This window comes from Notechis scutatus, chromosome 2 (assembly GCF_049901735.1).
Source record: "Notechis scutatus isolate UNSWTSFEM ecotype Mainland chromosome 2, rNotScu1.2, whole genome shotgun sequence".
Taxonomy (NCBI): Eukaryota; Metazoa; Chordata; class Lepidosauria; order Squamata; family Elapidae; genus Notechis; species Notechis scutatus.
This window is the reverse complement of record NC_142010.1, coordinates 114,739,764-114,759,900: the sequence shown is the minus strand read 5'-3', so window position 1 is coordinate 114,759,900 and position 20,137 is coordinate 114,739,764. Positions and strand designations below refer to the sequence as shown.

The following is a 20,137-nucleotide window of genomic DNA, read 5'->3' as shown; positions in this document are numbered from 1 at the left end:
TGTTTATTTTCTTCAGGTCCCCTATGCAGTATGTGTGTCAATCGGTTCGGCTGCCGTCCTGTAATGTTGGCTGGAGGCTTCTTTGCCTCAGCTGGGATGATCATTGCTTCCTTCGCCACTAATATCATTCAGATCTATTTTTCTGCTGGTGTCATTACTGGTAAGTAATAGCAAATGTCTTTAATGTATCGGCAAGCAAAGGGTTAATTTTGCAATGTATAGTGATGGTATGTAATCCCAAAGGTGCTTTTCCAAGAGGCAATTGGACTTTCTGATTTTTCTTTGAAGATGTATTGCTTCTCATCCAAGAAGCTTCTTCAGTTCTCTTCTTGGATGAGAAGCGAAATGTCTTCAAAGTGTGAGATTGTGGCTAAGAAAAACCACCAGGATTCAAAGTTGATCCAAGGAAAAAGGTTTTATTGTAACATTTCTGCAGAAACGGGTTCCTGCCCTGGCAGGTGGGAGGAACGAAAGGCAAAGCTTAAAGGCTCTACTCTTATACCCAAAACTACCCCCTACTACTCCCCCCAGTATACAAATGGCTTGATTTACAATCTATCTTTCAGGATACAAGTTACATTTTATTATCTTTCATGGTGCCTAGCTCGTAACAGACACTTCTTTATCCGGTATCTAGCATTTCAAAAGCATTCCAAAATGTGTGATAGTTCCCAGCACTTCAAAAACATTCCAAGATCAGTTCTAATCAGTGCTTGATACTGCCTTTTCTCACTTCAAAAGGAAACATCCCTTTTTCATCATGAGCTTTGAGTCATAAAATGAATACACTTCCCACAATCCCCCCTGTTCTTGTTCCATCTTTGACTCAAACTCACATTAATTTGTTCAAGATACATGGACCAAAGGTGAAGATTAATAATAACAAAATTAAGGATCCTATTAGAGTGGAGATTAGGGTGGTCATCCCTTTCTCTTTTTCTTTGGTTCAGTCCTTCCCTCAGTTTTTTCATGGAGTCCTGTACTATCCCAGAATGATCTGTATCAGATCACCTTTGAACAGAGGGTCCCACCAGATGTGTCCCGTAGACACACAACTCCAGGCTGCACAATAAAACTGATCAGTCCCTCCACAAGTCTTTTTGTAGCTTCTTTCAGTTTTATGTCCAGGGCAGATGTAAAAATGATGTTTCTTTATGAACGTGTCATCGGTGGTGGACAAGAGGACCCTTCCCAAATCAAATTGCAGTTCTGGAAACCAAGTATTGGGAGGCCTCTTTCCGCTAGTCCAATTAAGTATATCTGAATGGGAATCAAGTACAACCCAAGTAACATTCTGGGGTTGATGTGAATCCTCGCTTCCCCAGGAAGTTCCTAGTCCTAGTCCTAGAATAAAGACAATTAGCTCAGTCCAGGGTTCAGACTTCTTCATCTTTTCAAAGTGAGCTTCAGCGGCTGACCATCCACTGGAACTGCCCTCCAAGGTTTCTCAGGTTCCGGTGCCTTCTTGACTCTGCTGTAATGCGTCCAGCCTCCTTCCCGAGTGCAAACTGCAGATTCAGTTGTCAACAGCACCTGGTACGGGCCTTCCCAGCTAGGCTGCAGCTTCTCGCCTTTCCAAGTCTTTGTCAGAACCCAATCTCCAGTCTCAAAGAGATGTTGGCTCCCAGCAAGAGGTGGTCGTTGCACCAACAGTCTCTGTTTATACAGAAAAAGCAAAAAACCTGGACAGTACCTGCAAATATTTTCTCAAAAACAAATCTTTAAATTCAGGAATTGGATTCCCTATTTTCGCCAAGTAGGGTCGCCCCAGTAGCATCTCGAATGGAGAGACTCCAGTGTCTTTCCTTGGACATGTTCTGATACTGAGCAGTGCCAAAGATAAGTTCACAAGCAAGTATTTCCAACCCCCCCCTTCTCTGGTAATTCAGTGAAATCAATTTGTGCTCTTTGGAAAGGCCAGCCCACTAGAGGTTGCCCTCCCTCATGTACCTTTTCCAGAATTCCCCTCATTGCATTCACAGAGACCACCCTCACCCCCTCTGAGGTTCTCCACCCATCCTCAGTTAATGTACACCCTTCTCTTTCCAAATCATCTTTCTCTTTTCCCTCAGGTTTCCATTCCTCATCCTCTTCCACTTCTAGCAAGGGAATTGATACCATCACCAGCTCTATCTCCCCTGCAGCTTCTTTTGCCCACTTGTCTGCCTACCTGTTCCCAACTACCTCTGGGGTGCTTCACACCCCAGGCGTATTTGGAATCAGTCCAGATTGTCACATCAATTCCTTCAGCTAACTCCAGAGCCCTCTTCAAAGCAAACAACTCGCATTTCCTCTTTCCTTCCTCAACCCTGCTTGATCCATCCACAAACCACCTTTCCCCTTCCTTCAAAGGAGTCTCTTCCAGATCCTCCCTTACCTTTGTCATCAAATCTACTTGCAATAAACAATCATGGTCCTCAGCTTCCCACTCCTGTCTTCTCCCTTCTAGGAATTCTGCTGGATTCAAATTCCTATCTGTCCCAATCACCACATCTGGGCTGGTTCTCAAAATGGTTTCATATTTGAGAATCCGCCCTTCTGTCATCCAAGTTGTTGCCAACTGACTTAGCACAGAAGTAACCTGGTGGGGTGAATGCACAACAAGCCCCCCCCCAAAGGTTAACTTCCTGCTCTCTACCACCAACATAGCTGTAGCAGCCACAGCTTACACACACACTGGCCATCCTCTCACCACCGGCTCCAGAGTTTTGCTCAGAAAGGCGATGGGCTGGTATTGCCCCCCCTCTTCTGTGCCAATACTCCTAGTGCCGTTCCCTGTGCTGCTGACACATACAGATGAAATGGGAGCTTCAAATTGGGCAAAGCCAAAACCGGTGCGGATGACAATGCCTTCTTCAAAACCTCCCATCTCTCATCATCTCCCTTTAACCATTCTATACTCTCTCCTTCTCCTACCAGCTTCCTGTGCAAAAATTGAGCTAACACAGTGTATTGATCCACCCAAGCTCTGCAATACCCCAACAATCCAAGCGCTTTCCTGACTTCTGTCTTATTTCTGGGGGGAGCCAGGCTCATGATCCCTTTCACCCTTTCAGGATCCAAGGACCTCACCCCCTGCTGAATATAATGCCCTAAATATTTCACCTTCTTTTCCACAAACTGGATCTTTTCCCTTGAAACTGTCAATCCTTGCTCCTTCAGCCAATTTAGCAAAGCCACGGATGCCGCTCTAACCTCCCCCTCTTTCTCTCCAGTCAGCAACAAATCATCCACATATTGAATCAACATAATCCCCTTCCTTTTCTCAAAAGACACTAACTTTTCAAAGCCTGTCCAAACAACAAAGGAAACTGCTGTTTTCTTCCACTCTCAGGATCATCCCATTCAAATGCAAACAGGTCTCTACTTCCCTCCTCAAGGGGGCATGCCCAGAAGGCATCCTTCAGATCTATCACAGTAAACCATTTGTCTTTGGGAGGGATTCATCCCAAGATCACTGGGCTTCTCCCCTCCTGCCCAGACCTCATCTGAAATTGTTCTCTCATCTTCCACAGTCATCTTCCACATCCTTACTCCCTTCCCGGTATCCCACAGCTGGATACCAAACACAGGCAACAAATCTCTTCCCAATAAATTTACTCCAGAATCAGGAATATACAACACTTCCGCTTCTGTCACCACTTCATTCATCTCCAGTCTGATTTGTTCAAACACACTCACATCCTGTGATTTTCCACTCACCCCAACCACCTTTATCGCTTTCTTGGATTTATGTGCACCTTCTATTGGATCACACACAGAAGTCCGGCTTGCGCCAGTATCTATCAGGAACAGCCGCTCCTGACGGTTAGGACCCACTAAAATGTTTACCAATGGCTCCCCGCAGGTCCTCTTAAAGGAGCTGGAACACCCCTAATCATAATACAATGCATAACTCCTTTCCTCCCGGTTGGTAGGACACTCGCGCGCAAAGTGACCTTCCTTCCCACACCTGAAGCAACTCCTATCCATTCCAGGTTGTCTCATTCCCATGCCCCCTCCTCTGGAACCTCTTCCTCTACCCCGAAAACTTCCCTGATTGTATCCCCCAAAATTCTCTCTCCTTTCTCCAGTTGGACCTTTCCCAAAATTCCCACCTTTCTTCACCTCATTCTTTGCTGCAGCCTGTACAGCTGCAACCATCATTTGTGACTTCTGTCTGGTTTTTACAACGTCTCTGTTCACAAAAACTTGTTGGGCTGCTTTCAGGAGATCAACAATTCCCACTGCTCCCCAATTATCCATTTTCTGAATTTTCTTTTGGATATCTGGCCAAGCCCCGGTCACGAACTGCATTTTCAGCATGGATTCAAAAGCAGGCGTGCTGGGATCTACCCCTGAGTACTTGGCCAGACTTTCTCGGAGCCTGGTACAATAATCTCCAGGGGATTCATCTTTGCCTTGACTTACTTCAAAGGCTTTAGTTAAATTTTTCCCTTGTGGGACTGCCAATTTTATCCCCTCCATGATCAGTTCTCTCATATCCCTCATACTTGCTCTGCCTCCACCCCTTGTTGCCCATTGTGTCTGGTGTTCCAGGCTCTCCATGCCGAGGTCTGAATGAGATTCCTCTCCTCAGGAGTGAACAAATGTCCCAAAATGTACATCATCTCCTGATAAGTGTAATCATTCGGACCCATCCATAGATCTAATTGTTCAACCACATCATAAGCATTTTCATGAAGTTTTGGAAGAGTCTTTTTTAATTCTCGCAACTCGGCTGGTTTTATGGGGACAGCCACAAAGACTGTCACCGGGTTGCCTGCAGCATTGACCCCATTAGGGACTTCCCTAAGAGGAAATGCATCCACTTCAGGTTTTTCTCTGAATGGAAAATCCTGAACACTTCTCTTTAATTCTTCTACTTCTTTTCTCAGCCGCGGGTAAAGGGGCAGCTGAGGAGGGGGTTGTGCCACCGGCAATGGCGGTGGTGCCATAGGAACATTGGCGGGCGCGTTATTCAAATTAGGATTTGCGGGCGGCGGATTCTGCAGCCAATCATCCGTCTCACTCTCATTGTCTTTTTGTTGTGACATGTATTGACCCTCAATTGGAGGGATGGGACCTTCAAATTTCACATGAAACCATATATCTATGTATGCAATTTGAGTAGTCATTTTGTGTTGGAGAATATAGTCCCGCAATTTGGTCATCCAATAGCTACTGGTTTCCCCCTCAGGACTCCAGTGATATGGGAATTTAGGATCAATCAAAGAGTATTTTGGCCATCGATCTCGACAAAGATAAATCATGTTTTTCTTTTCGAGATGTCTGGTGAATTCCTTTAAATTCGGGGAAAACCACTGCTGGAGTAGCTGTCCCAAAGGCGAATCTACCGGAATTGATTTTCTGCCATTGTCAGATTTTCCCTGTCCCAGACAGGCTTCTTCCTGGTCTCCCAGACCCTTGCTCTGTCCCTTCCCCATCTTCTACTCTTTCAGACTCCCAGAGCCTTGACTCACCAGTCCTGTCCTCCAGCAGACGCTGGATTCTCCCAGAGAGTTTAAGGACCCCTCTTTCTTCCAGACTCCTAGTCCTAGTCCTCCAGCAGACGCTGGATTCCCCCAGGGAGTTTAAGGACCTCTCTCTTTTGGCTACAAATGAAAGGAAACAAAGTTTACCTGATCTGATCACTCCTGGACTTTCCGCAGTCAGTCAAAGGATGTATGGGCGTCCCCAACTCAGATCAATCTCACACACTCTCAGCCGGCATTTCTTCTCAGTTCTTTTTCCAAGGATCGTCTGGATTTCCCAGTCACCTCGGGAGTCTGACCGAATTCGGGGAGGTGCCTCTCAATGGGAGGTTGTGGCCACTCTCTTACCTGGTCCCCGCTTTCCAGTCAACCGCCGTCGAGGATCCCGGACGAGCCCCCAAATTGTGAGATTGTGGCTAAGAAAAACCACCAGGATTCAAAGGTGATCCAAGGAAAAAGGTTTTATTGTAACATTTCTGCAGAAACGGGTTCCTGCCCTGGCAGGTGGGAGGAACGAAAGGCAAAGCTTAAAGGCTCTACTCTTATACCCAAAACTACCCCCTACTACCCCCCCAGTATACAAATGGCTTGATTTACAATCTATCTTTCAGGATACAAGTTACATTTTATTATCTTTCATGGTGCCTAGCTCGTAACAGACACTTCTTTATCCGGTATCTAGCATTTCAAAGGCATTCCAAAATGTGTGATAGTTCCCAGCACTTCAAAAACATTCCAAGATCAGTTCTAATCAGTGCTTGATACTGCCTTTTCTCACTTCAAAAGGAAACATCCCTTTTTCATCATGAGCTTTGAGTCATAAAATGAATACACTTCCCACAAAAGTAAAACCAGAAAGTCCAGTTGCCTCTTGAAAAAGCACCTTTGGGACAGCCATGATCTGGATGACTAAGAATCTCCATAGACACGATGGTGTGTAAGTGGGAAAGAAAGGCTTTATGTTTGGTGTTCTCATTTTGAATGTGCAGGGAGACCCTATTTGCAGCAGAACTCCTAAATGCACATCATGGTGTTCATAACATGTTTTTATACAAAGCAGCTTCTCCATTCTTCAGGCCTTGCTCTCCTTCTTCAAGCAAGCTGTAGGGCCAGATGCACAAGAGCTTTGTTATTTCTTTCTTCAAATACATATATGGGGGTGTCTTTTGTTTTTTTAAGACAGACAGCAAAGGAACTTACATTACCTTTTCCATAAAAACAAAAACCAAGCATTTGTTCTTAGACACCAGTGTCAGAAACTTTGCTTAATACCTAGTGTTTTAAATTGTGTCTTTTTTTTTTTTTTTAGGATTGGGCCTGGCCCTTAATTTCCAGCCATCCCTTATCATGCTGAATCGCTACTTTAGCAAAAGACGGCCTTTGGCCAATGGGTTGGCTGCAGCTGGAAGCCCTGTGTTCCTCTGTGCTCTTTCCCCCCTGGGACAGGTACTGCAGCATAAATATGGATGGCGAGGGGGATTTCTCATCTTGGGAGGATTGCTTTTCAACTGCTGTGTTTGTGGAGCTCTGATGAGACCTTTGGAAGGTCCAAAAAAACAGGAGGCTTTGAAACCAACCGAGAAACGCAAAAAGCTATTGGATTTCACCGTTTTCAAAGATACTGGCTTTGTAATCTATACAGTGGCTGCATCCATTATGGTGCTAGGCTTATTTGTGCCTCCAGTTTTTGTAGTGAGCTATGCTAAGGATCTGAAGTATGAGGACACCAAATCAGCTTTCCTTCTGACAATTCTTGGCTGCGTGGACATTTTTGCTCGACCTCTTTGTGGAATACTGGCTGGCTTGAAGTGGGTTAGGCCCCGCTGTGTCTATTTCTTCAGTTTTGCTATGTTTTTTAATGGTTTCACTGATCTCATGGGCTCCTTTTCTTCCGATTACGGTGGCCTGGTGGTGTTCTGCATCTTCTTTGGCATTTCCTATGGAATGGTTGGTGCTCTTCAGTTTGAAGTTCTCATGGCTATTATTGGTACACAGAAGTTTTCAAGTGCCATTGGCTTAGTTCTTTTGGTTGAGGCAATGGCTGTTCTAATTGGCCCACCTTCAGCAGGTAAGTACTTCAATTAACTAACGAGGTCAGTTGTTCCATTTTTATGGAAAGAGGGAAAAAAAAGATGAACTGAGGGAAGAAATAAGAACTCTGAAACTCCCACCCTGGGTGTTGTGTTTGTATTGCTGTGTTACTATCTTTTCTATTTTCCCTGCTGTTGTCTGAGAATTAGAGGTCAATTTGCTATTCTGTTCTCTTGCATGCAGATTAACGTAATTGAAGGCCAAAAGCAGGAACATTTCTTTATTAAATCTCTATAGTCTCTCTCCCCCCCCCCCGCCATCTCAGTCAGTGACTCTGGGCTGCTTATTATTCAATTTACCTTAGAGATGGGATATAAACAGAAGATTGTTTCAATCCAGGCCTCAAAGTAAAGAGAAAAAGAAAGAAAACAAAAGACTAGCAAGATGTGGATCGAGTAGGTCCATCTCCTAATTAGAATTAAATAGTAGGCAATTCGGGGTGCGTGTGTGTGAGTGAAATGAAGTAACTCGCCACAACTTCTATTCTAAATTATATGACCAAGGAAAATAATACTGTACCTTCAAACCTACTAGAGCAGAAGCAGATGCAAAAGCAGAGAGAGGAGCATGAACTAATTGTAATTTGTGTGCAGCCTATTCAAATAAGCCGCCTCAGTGCATTGAAAATGAACAACTGAAGAGAAAGCTAAATCATAGAATTGAAAAAAAATACTTCTCCTTTCCCATGAATGTTCTGTGATGTTCTGTTTTATAGGACAATATAGTCTAAAGAGAATAGTTTCAAGTTGAGGTTTTTCAATTCGTAAGTCAACAATTTGCATATATATTACCGGCACCTATTAGTGTATATATAAGCTAGGTTCATGCTGTCACCATTGCTTTTTTTTATTCCTCTCCCTCCCATTAACCTTTTCAATAAAATTCTATCATTAGATTAGTACATTAGTACATTTTTCCCAAACATGTTCACTTCAGCTTTCTAAAATGATTAAAAATGCAATAACTAGATTTAACTGAATATGCTGTTAAAAGATATGAATTTTCTATTTCAGGAAAACTCCTGGATGCAACTCACAAGTATAAGTATGTTTTTATTTTGGCTGGTGCTGAAGTCATTACCTCCTCTGTGGTGCTGGCCTTAGGAAATATCTTCTGCATCAAAAAACCTGCAGAAACACACCAAGATCATGCTGAAAGAGAAGGGTTAGATCAACTACCAGGAGAATCCAAAGTGGACTCTATTGAAGTGGAACATTTTCTGAAAGATGAAAAAAATGGGAAAGTTGTAACCAACCCAGAAACATGTGTCTGAATGTTACCAGAAATGAATGCCCAACATTTAGAGAAAGATTCGGACACTTTTAATATTTGTATTTATTTTGGTAATAAGCTTTGCTTAAGATTGGGCCATTATGTTTGGGAACTAGAGATCAAGCAGCTCATCACTTCTTGGAAGCTGGTTTGTTAGGAAGCTTTTTTCCCTGTTTTAAAATAAGGATTGATCTTCAAGTTAATTTGCTTGGGCATAACTACTGCTGTAAACTAACCCATGGCCTTCTAAACACACAGAGATCGTGCTTTGCACTACCAGAAAACATTATCTTGGATGCAATTATTTTATCTAGAAGAATGAATGTGTAAATGTTCCTGTAATGCAGATGACATACTTATTGTTTTTGTATCTATAGAACCTCAAAGTATCTTCCATGACTGTGGCTGATTTAAAGGGAACAATTACCAAGAGATCAACCCTTTTTTTAATCTTATAGGATGCTGAGTTTTTAATAATTTTGGGTTTCGCCAATATATTTTAATGTATATTGTTTTCATCATCTTTTTTTTACTTTAAAGATCACACGTGCAGAAGAAAGTTATTGTGATGCTTCCTGGGGGAAAGAAAATCGAACTGCTATTCTTAAATGGGTCAAAACAATGAATTGTGATTAGTTTTCATAGGACAACAAACTGAAGAGCTATTTCAGTCTCTAATTACCTGCTGATTTTCAACTTTAACTGCAGGCTCTTATGAGCATGCCTTATATTAATGATTTGTAAAACTTTCTATGACACGGGAACAGCAGATTAATATGGACTGATATGTTAACTCTCAATATTTGTCTAGTAACAGTATATACCTTTTTGTCTAGCCATATTTTTATAAAGTAGAAAAAAAATATTTCCAAACATTTTATCATGCCCATCATATAAATCACAAGAGATTAATGGAGTTGGCAGCTTTGAGGACTTGAAGGAAATAATGTAGCATAGGAAAAAGTAAAGATTATTTTTGTCACCCAAAGTCTTCTAAGAAACATTCACACTACAACCTATGCCTTCTGTTACTTGGGGTAGTGGAAGCTGGCCCCACAATGTTGCATTAGGGGGCGAGAGTGGCTGAGATTTCCTCACAAGCAAAGAACTCATGAGCAAAGCAAAGCACTCTATTCTGATGGACACCAGTGGAAGCAGTTATAAATCATGGTTTGTTAATTAAATGTGTTGACTGTCCATTTATCCCAATGATGGGCCTTTTTCTGCCTCTTCTGAACAGTTCTTTAAATTGACCTGTTGACTTTGAAGGCTAATTGTGGTATTCCATAGCTAAGCTGCAAAATTCCATATGCTCCCTAGAGAGCTGTTAGGTTTTTGTATCTCTTTACTACCATTCAGTGGATATTTTGAGTTTTTCAAAAGAATTTCCAGAGAACAGCAGGTTCTTAGTCCAATATGAATTAGAGAGAGAGGTTAGAAGTTTCCTGAAGATGGATTCCAGCACGAGTGTGAAAGCTCGGAAGATATGTCTGGTCCCGGTGACCAATCCAAATTGGATCCTGCAACATTATCCTGGGACATGTATATTCACCTTCATTCGCTAAATGAATTATTTTCTCTAGAGAAAGTAGTCAAATGAGTTATGCATTACTTGAGTTATATACTAGAAACCATTTATTATCAGATGCCAATATAAGAGGATTATATTAGATAAGGATTACAGGTGCTCCAAGCATGCAAATTGGACTGCTTGGCCAACCCAGTATTATACCAACTAGGCAGGGAGAACAACTTGGCAAAAGTATTTATGGCCTAGTTCCTGCCATAGAATTGGATATTTCCAGTCTTACAGCAATTTTAGATTCCAATGTCTTTCAACTCCAATGAATCTGGCCACAAAAAGTAGGTCTCATTATGGAGAATGCCATGTTGTCCACCATTTCTGCCTATCATACACATGTGAAAGAATCTATGCTCTGAAAGGAAATTTGTTTGTAATAATCCAGTCAACACTGACTTTCAAAAGTTATGCAATTATTGTTCCCTGGAAATTCTAATTTCAACATAACTGGAGGAAACCAAATGGGGAAAAAACTGATTTACTAGTTCAATGATGTCAGGAGAAAAATGTGCTAATATCTTCATGTTTACCTGGGAACATTGGAAATTATTAGTGGTAGAATTTTGTCAGTTTCTCTACCTGCAGACAATTCATGTAGAATAATTTTCTTTAATTTCTTAAAAACATTCTTTTTAACTTGCATCTTAAATCCAATTTCTCATTTCTTATGTGGTTACCAAAGATAAGATATTTTTCTTTAAGATATTTCGGTAGTATTAAAATACCAAACAGAAATATTGACAGATCTGGCCAATTTCGGCCATAGTATTTAACCCAAAGATTAAATCTGTTTACTATCTCATGTTATTTTTGATAGAAACTTCATTTTTTGTGTATAGTTAGTAGCAAGGACAGATGGTCAAAGCCTGGCAGAATTATAATATAGAATTTGATCAATATTTGCTTACACAGATTGGAAATATAAATCAACCTATTTTTTTTATGAAATAAGATGTTATGGTTCAGTGTAAGTAGCTTATAGAGCAACTCATATGATGCTAAAATGCTGCAATGATATTATCAAGCAAATACCATTGTATTTGAGTCTTGACAACCAGCCTAAGGTGGTTAATTTATGGCATTTGTATGATGACATTTAACGTATGCCATCACTTCCTCTCCCTCCTGGTCAATGTTGTTTAGGTTGGAGGATTATTGCACTGCTTTCAAAGGCAATTCAAAACTCAACCTGGCCTCAGAAAGTTTCTCAAGAATTACAACAAATGGGTCATGGATACAGGTCATTCACCTCGTTCAACAGAAACAAAACATTATTGTGCCCTTTTTCCATATACTTGGATGTAGTGAGAAATGAAATGTTTGGTGTTATTTCCATGTAATTGAATTAAACCCAATTTAAAAGGTGTGAATCTCATGTCTTTCAATTTTATTTTTCTGTGGGTTTTTTTGTGTACCCTATTTGTTTGAGAAAGTACTGCTAATTCACCTGTGTGGAAGGATTTTAGCATTCCCCTGCTCCCGCAATTAATGAGAAATTCTACCTGGCTTGTATTTCCATGCACATAGCACTGGATTTATGTGCCTGGATTTTTTCTAGTAATCAAAAACAACACAGGCCCTGTCCTGTGTTAAAGGATTTTAAAAGTATTTTAAAAGACTTTTGTTTTAATATGTGCTTTTATCTGATTGGAGCATGGATGGTAATAGTTAACCCAAATATTCTGGAATAGTGGAACAGAACTTTATTAGTAACAAACTGACCTTGTTTTAACACATAGTTACTTGCTGCTGAACATTTTAGCTCATTGTCTAGAATCGATGCGTTCCTCGAAGTGCTCCGAATCTGCCCCCCCCCCAGGGGCGGATGGGACTATTCGTTAATTGTTGACATAGTTAAAGTAGCATTTATTAAATTATTTTCATTCAGTAAATGTTTGGGGGTCAGTGAACAATCTGGAATTTCATGAAGGCAAATCAGCTGAATTTGATCTAAGAGGGTGGGAACTTGCCTTCCTCATTGCTTCCATCAACATCATAAATAACGCAAAAGCCAAGGAACTGCAGGTCTTATCTTGAGGGTAGATATGAGGAGGCACAAATTCTCCATTCCTCCTTGAAAGGGAGGGTAACGTAGGATTAGTACACTAAGATGATGATTATTAAGATTTCTACACATCAGTTCTGTTCTATACTACTCTATTGAAAGTTTGCACCACACCTTTTGTTGTTTAACACAAGTCCCCTGAACTATCACTATATGTGACAGCCATATGTTTACATTCTTCATTGCTAAAACTGGTATTTCCATACAATGGCTGTGGGGAAGAAGTAAAACTTCAGAACAAAGTTCTTGCATGGAACAGGCATAAATAAGCTGTGCTCAGAATTTGTCAATTGCAAGTGTCAATATATTGCTATTTATGAGTAGGATACTTGTGATAATTTTCAGGCAAATGAAGTCACTTTTTGTCTCAACTCTCATGTAAATGCACTTTTATGTCATAATATGTGGTGGTTAATGTAATTTTTAGTGAACAACTGTAAATATAGTGAATAAATTTTATTCTGTTAATATAGCTTCAGGAATTATGGAACACCATTTGTTCTACTCTGTATTCTAGAGTTGAATTTGTGAGGCCTCAGTTGTGATGCATTTTTGTCATGTTAAGTTTTGCTAAATCTGATGCATAGGAATAATCTCTCTGAACAGGTGCAGAGAGGATTTCCTACACTATTAATATTTATGGATCTCTGATTAGGAAGCAGAAACTTAAAACAATTATGAAACAAGAAAACTTGAATTTAAAACTTCATTTAAAAATAACCAAAATTACAGGTAGTCCTGGCTTAACAATTACTATTGGGGCTGGCAATTCCCTTGCTAAGGCGGCACAGTTAAGTCAAACACCATGTGACTGTGCTGGATTTATGATGTCATTTACATTGTGGTCTTTAAACGTGCAGTTGTTAAGTGTGACTGAGACTTGTGATTTTACTGCCAGTTTCTTCACTGATTTTGTCAGAAGCCAGTTGTCAATGTGCAAATAGCAATCATGTGACTATGGGATGCTGCGGTGGTTGTAAATGTTCACCAATTGTGAAGAGCCTGAATTCTGATCACATGACCAAGGGATCACTGCAATGATTATAATGGTTGTGCTTTTTCAGCAATGTCATAACTTTGAACAGTCCAAGGCAATTGTTAAACAAGGACTATCTATTCAGACTTGCAAAATTTTAGTATCTTTTGCCTCTCAATTGCCTTGGCAAGCTGGTACCCCCTCCAGCTGTATTATTTATTTTTATATTTTCTTATTTCTTGAAGACTCATAGTAGTATTAAAACTGCAACTTTCAGAATTCTCAGTGGGCTTGGTGTAAGCTGAAGTGAAGCTGGAGACTGAACTGAGCAACATTCATTTGCAATTTTCAACTCTCCTCTACAATTATGGATTCTGAGACATTGCAGAAAGTGTTAATCCTTGTTTATGTATTTAAATTTTTGACTGTCTAGAATGCATCCATACAAATATGCATACTATCTAAATCTCAGATTTCAGAGTTTTCAATTCAAAAGTAAAAACAAGTAATATGTCAGCAATACTGGCAATTTTCCCTAAAGCTGTAATCTTAAACTGTTCAAAGTAAGATCAAGTGAACAGGGACTTACTTTTAAATAGACAACTGGTATTGCTCTGAAGTTCATTTCAGAGTGTTTCTTATAGGCAGACCTTTAAGCTGTTATACAATATATTTGCATTTATTTCCTTGGTAAAATACATTTATAAAATAAAAGAAATTTAAGAAACTGGCAATGGCATAGAAATCAAAATGGTCAGTAAATTTCTGTCTTCGGACACAGATGGAACTGCTCAGTGAAAAACTATGGGGTCACTTAACTAAAAAATAATTCATCAGTCATTCTGTGAATCAGTTTAAAGCATAATCTGTTTTGCAGATCAATCAGGAGTTTATTCAACCAAATAAGGGTTTAGCAAGGTGAATGTACTTGCTGAAATTATAGAACAATTCCAATATCAGAAATACCAGAAGTAAGGACAGGCACTTATCCATTATCACAGTGATGGGTAAAGTTCATGTAGTTCCTCTTCGGACATTGGGAAAGACCCCATAAGAATGGTGAAGAATGAGCTGGACCTTGGAAATAAAATACCAAATTCCACGAACTAGAATATATTCAAATGATCACCCCACAAAGAATAGAAAGTATATGGGTAAATTGTCATTTGTCATGCATCATTCTTGTTTGCTCCAACATACAATGATCAGTGGTGATTAGCCAGATACATATATACAATTGCAGAGAATCTTTGTAAGTTGGTATTTAGTAATATTTGTGGGGTTTTTTTTTAAGAAATCAAGCTGGCAAACAGCTTTTGTTTTGCTCCGAAAGGAATTGTAGAAAACATGGGATAACATGGAGAGGATAGGAGAGATGGTGGTTATGTATTCTATTTGACCTTTTGGTGGCTTTCGATACCATTGGTATCCTTCTGATAGACCCAGATTAGGGGTGGGTGGCATGGTGTTCTGCTGGCTCATCTCCTTCCTTCAGTCAACTCCAGATTGGGGAGGAGACACCCTTCCATGGCCTCTACTAAGTGGGGTGTCACAGGGTTAGTGCTTTCTCCTCTATTCATCTAAATGAAGTTGCTGAGTGAGCTCATCCATCTCTATAGGATAAGCCACCATCAGTGTTAGATCTGGCAAAGAAGGCATTCTGCAGGCACCATTAGCTAGGGATCCCAGATCTCACAATTTGATGGGTCCCAGAAAATGCCTTCTCTGTTATGGCGCTTGCCCTATGGAACATACTTTCTTCCAAAGTTAGATAAGCTGTATCCTTTTGGGTATTCTGGAGGTCCCTCAACACCTGGTTATATTAGCAGGCTTTGCCTAGATTCATTTTTTATAATATTTATCTTTTAATATGTGTTTTATTTTTATTGTGTTATATATGCACTGTTTACCGGATTGTTGTACGCTGCCTAGAACCACTTTTTATGAGATGAGCAGCTACACAAAACTGATAGTCGGATCACTTTCTCTTTCAAAATTTGATTTTTCTCATCCCAATTTCAGAAACTTTTGAGGATTCCTCCTTCCTTTTGTTCCAGAGTCAATACCATATAGTACATTCATCCCTTTTCCTATTATTTTCTTCCATTTATTATCATCTGTCTAGAAATACTTTCAGCTACTAAAAACTATGTGAGACCAGAAAGAAAGGCTAATTACAGGTTTAACAGGAACAGCTAAAAAAGTTTACAATAATTATCAGAATGTTTAGAGTCAAAAGAAATTGCCTCGACTTTTGTTATTTAACATTGTGTACTAGATAGACAAGCTTTGTTTTAATATGTTGAACACCGATGGCACATGCAAGCACAGGGCCACACATTAGAAAAATTAGAAGTCCTTATGAATTTATTTACACAATTATTAAAGTACACAAATACAGTGGTAATACAAATGAGGTGTTCTGAGATATTGTTACCAATACACAGGTTTATAGAGACATTCTAACTATATTTTCAGCAGGTGATGGTGAGATTTAAGTATAATGGAAAGGCAGAGACTGCCCACAACCAAGAACAATTTGAAAAGTTTGCAGTCAACTTTTTAAGTATAGTACAGCAATTGACGGTTCCAGATATATAGAAAGAAGAGGCTGCCTTTTAAGTCTCTAACATTACATCATTGACAACAAATATTTACAAATAGCACACTGAAGTGTAGAACTGTACAAATGGAAGTGCACATGCCCAAAGAACCAACATCTACAGCAACCAGTGATACAATTATTCAAAATTTTCCATGGACCAACATTAAAACACGTTCCCATTGCACTCCCCCAATCATAGGTTGCATCAAATCAGACCTCAAACATACAAATAAGCAACAGATTAAAGTTCTAAGGTAGCGAAAGAAAAGTAACAAGATTGTTCATAGTTCAAAATCCACAGAAGTGAAAAAGAGGAAACAAAAGGTGACCCGACAAAAGCTTTGAAACAAAATGCTTGCAAATTAACAGGAAAATAAAATCTCATGGAAAATAAAATCTTACTCGTCACCAAGTTTCCAAGGAGGCAAGAATTCTCACGTTTATTAAAAAGTAGTAACAACACACCTACATATTGCATTTTCATCCCCGAAGTGGGACTGATGGTGCTTTTGAGTGGTATTTGGTATGACTCACATGCCTTCTACTTTCCCAGATTACTAAGGGATAAATATATTGCTCATGAAAACGAAGATTCTTCATGTATATTAGCTGGCACACTAAGTGTTTTGGCCACTATATAAATATATCTTCAGCTGAAGGCCAGCTGTTCCAGGCTTGCATGTTTTAATAAAGAATGAAATAATTCAATAAGCTTGAACGTTCTCTTGACTTCTTGCAGAAGGAACAGATTGCTTATAACTCCGAGCCTTGGCGGAATGCAGCCGGCTGGCGGCACTCACTGCCTCTGTGCCCTCAAGAGGCCCGCCCACGTCCACACTGCTCCCCCTGCAGTGGCAGTGCTTAATTGGCATCTGTAGGAACAACCCAGCAGAAACAAGGCATCCTGCCCCTCTCCAAACCCTCCTCTATTATGAATAAAGGCAATACATTCTACGTTCAACATTAAAAACTTCCTGAAAGATTATTTTCGCATATTTTTTTTGTCCTTCAAAATATATGAAGCATTATTTTCACCTCTACTCCGGTACAGCTTTTTCTTCCAAAAGATCTCCCACTCTTTCTTGAACAAAATGAGAGACAAATCAACATTTCAAAACAAAACAAAACTGTGGGTGGTACATGGAGGTTTAAATTCTAAAAAAAAAAGGACCCCGACGACCCTGGAAGAACAAGACAGCCGTAAGTAAAACTAAAAATTAAAAAACACTTGAGAATCCCCTTGTCCTGTCGAACGGGACCATAGAAAAGTAAATCGTGTAAAATAAAAAGAAACATCTCTAATTCAGTTAGACATTCCCTTCTCACTTAAGCTTACAAGAAGTTTCAAGTCTTGAATATTTTTTGTTTTGTTTTAAACCAAGCTTTAGAATTTTCACATTTCCACACAGGGTTTGAATGAGACAAGACTTTTTTTTTTTTTTTATAGAGAAGTTAAACCAATAATCTTAACAAAATGAATACAAAACTTTCTTAAACCAAGTAAAAGAGTTATAATTACAGTAGAACAATAAAAAGGGGGTGAAGACTGCCGCCTGCTGAGGGACAACTAAAATGGCTATTAAATAACAGGCGGGCAACGCTGTATACCACCGCTTCCTTTTCTAGCCCTGTTGCTAGAGTTCATATAAGGTTATTAGGTTTCGGGCTAAAGCCTCTTGTAGTGTGGCAGCTGCTGGATTCTGTCCATGTTCCTGTGAGTATCTTTAGACAGTGGCAAGGAGAGTTCCAACTGGAATATTTCTTCTGCTCTAGTTTGGGATAGTTTGCTAGTAAAAGCCATTGATAACATAGGAGATCAGCCATGCATTATCTGCCCCTCAATGGCAACATTATTTCACCGATGCACAGCAGATTGGAGTACGCTGGTCGTCGCCAGAGCAGGAATCTATTGAAGCCAAGGAACAGGGTATCAATATCAGCTCACACCTACTGAGACTGCATAAAACCTGGACCCGCACACTATTTTCTATGTATACAACTGATCTAGTTCAGAAGGATGAAAAGCCAGTAAAGAGATCTATGTGCCAACTGAATCGATGATACACCCACCTGTAATGCCCATGAAGGGAATGACAATGTTCCTTCTGTATTAAAGGTATGGTAAAAAAATAGGCTTCTTGTGATCAGGGAGAAATATATGAAGAATGATGAAAAAAAAGCACATGCTAGTAGTTAAAGAGAGAACAGATTAGATAACTCAGGTGAGCTTTTAAAATAGTAATGAAACCCAAAGCAAAAAGCAAGGTGACAAATGCATTGTAAATGTGTCTGCATGTACACACACACACAGATACACATTATTTATAATAATGTTCCCATCAAAAATGTAATGTCAAGCGAATCTGTGAGCTCTGCTCAAATTTGATAGTATTTCAATTCCAATTGAGGTGCTGGAAATGAAATAAATTAAGAAGACCCTAAATCTAGATGCTTTGAAAAAAACCATTTTTTGGAGGGGGGAGGGGGGGGGACCGATGAAGGCTTACAATATTCCTAGTGGAAATTATTAATACTATCAGTATTGCCTTCTTTTGTAACAAGGTTACATTTTATTCTAAATATATTCAAAATATAGGCAATCTGCTACCAAGTCTGTTTGAAAACGTCTTAGAGCCACCTCTAGATTAGATGGGTAGAATATAAATTTAATAAATAAGCATAAGTATAATCTATGAAATTACTGAAAAATCCTCCAATTTTTTCAGATCAGGATGAAAGCAACGGGTTATGCTTTGTGTACACAAATCAAGCTTTGCTCCCCTAGCAGGATTAAGATGTGCAAGCAGAAACGTTTTTTTAAAAAAGCATAGGCTCCTATTTAGGATTATACAATAAAGCTTTAGTACTTAGATTACCGAAACACTGCCAATCTCTAGAGAGCAACTTGCATATGATTGAGAACAGGAAGAAAGGTGTTTCCAGGTACCCATCCCTACCAAGTCCAAGTCCTTGCACCAATATTCCAACAGCCAATTTATATGCTAGCTTAGATTCATACATATTTTAAATGACAAATAACTTGGTTTTGTTGTTTCAAATTAAGACCATCCTTGAATGCAGTTTGTAGAAATACTGTCAAATTGCCATCACATTAATGTTGTGCAACAGGTTTTTTTTTTTAAATAAATCAGGAACTTGATAGTGGACTGGATCCTTCAATTTGTCTCTAAACATTTGAGGTAGTCCAACATAAACTGTACATAAAAACAGGCAATTAAACATAATTTGTAAAGAGTTTGGCTACTACCAACCCTCACTGTTCATCTTTACATCTTTCCTATCCTCATTTCAACTTTTTTCTTGCCAAACTGGGGAGAAGCATTTTCTTTGGAGGAAAATGCAAGCAAGCACTTGTTTATCTTACAATCAAGGTTAATTTGGAAAAGAATCATTTCACACAGTAAAAATTCTCAACAGTTGGATTATCCAGTTGATCAGATCCAAGTGGATAATAACTTGCAAATATTGTTAATAAAGTAAAAGGTTCTGGGAGTCAAGTATACAAAAGCAGTAATCAGAAGAGGAACAAGAGCGATTTAACATTAATAATAGAAATTAGCATATTATGAAGCTTTATCAAATGTCCTTTGGGCACAGAGGCAAAGCATAATCCAAACAATAAAATGAAAGAATGGTCAGAAAAGAGAGCACAGCCATTAGCAAAATCTAAGCATCTCAGGTTGGGTAAAAGAGCAAAAGAAACGGTTTTGGAAATATTTAAAAATGGCAGCATGCTACATATTGCCCATACACACTCCATTTTGCTTTGTGGAAAACTACCTACCATCAAGGCAAAAGGACAGATCAAAGGATAAGCTTTCACTATCATATAGTTTCATTCATTCACTACACCAATACAAGCATTTAAGTGTCTGCTGTAACAAGTCCAGAGGCAGTTTCCAGCTACTTATCAATTTTGAAAATGTTTTTTTAATCTTGGCTGCTTGTGGGAAAGGGAGAAAAATAAAGAGGCCACATTAAACTTTTGTTTATCCTGCAAGATAATTCTGCTTAAATGAGGCAGTAAAGATGTTCCCAGTTTTAGTTTTCA

General features: G+C 39.4%; 2 protein-coding genes across 4 annotated transcripts in view; one reads left to right on the top strand and one right to left on the bottom strand.

Annotated features, from left to right (window-relative positions):
* Window positions 1-11,789, top strand: part of SLC16A3 (solute carrier family 16 member 3) — a 36,012-nt gene extending 24,223 nt beyond the window's left edge. For both annotated transcript variants that reach the window (XM_026667355.2, XM_026667354.2), the window contains 3 exons: window positions 17-160; window positions 6,784-7,542; window positions 8,579-11,789. In XM_026667355.2, coding sequence (XP_026523140.1) covers window positions 17-160; window positions 6,784-7,542; window positions 8,579-8,838 — 1,163 coding nt within the window. In that variant the 3' untranslated portion in view covers window positions 8,839-11,789. The remainder of the gene's footprint in view (window positions 1-16; window positions 161-6,783; window positions 7,543-8,578) is intronic.
* A 4,020-nt stretch (window positions 11,790-15,809) lies between these two features.
* Window positions 15,810-20,137, bottom strand: part of CSNK1D (casein kinase 1 delta) — a 38,138-nt gene continuing 33,810 nt past the window's right edge. For both annotated transcript variants that reach the window (XM_087955926.1, XM_087955923.1), the window contains one exon: window positions 15,810-17,971. Coding sequence is in view for 1 of the 2 variants with exons in the window: in XM_087955923.1 (XP_087812049.1) it covers window positions 17,921-17,971 (51 nt within the window). In the remaining variant the exon portion in view is untranslated. The remainder of the gene's footprint in view (window positions 17,972-20,137) is intronic.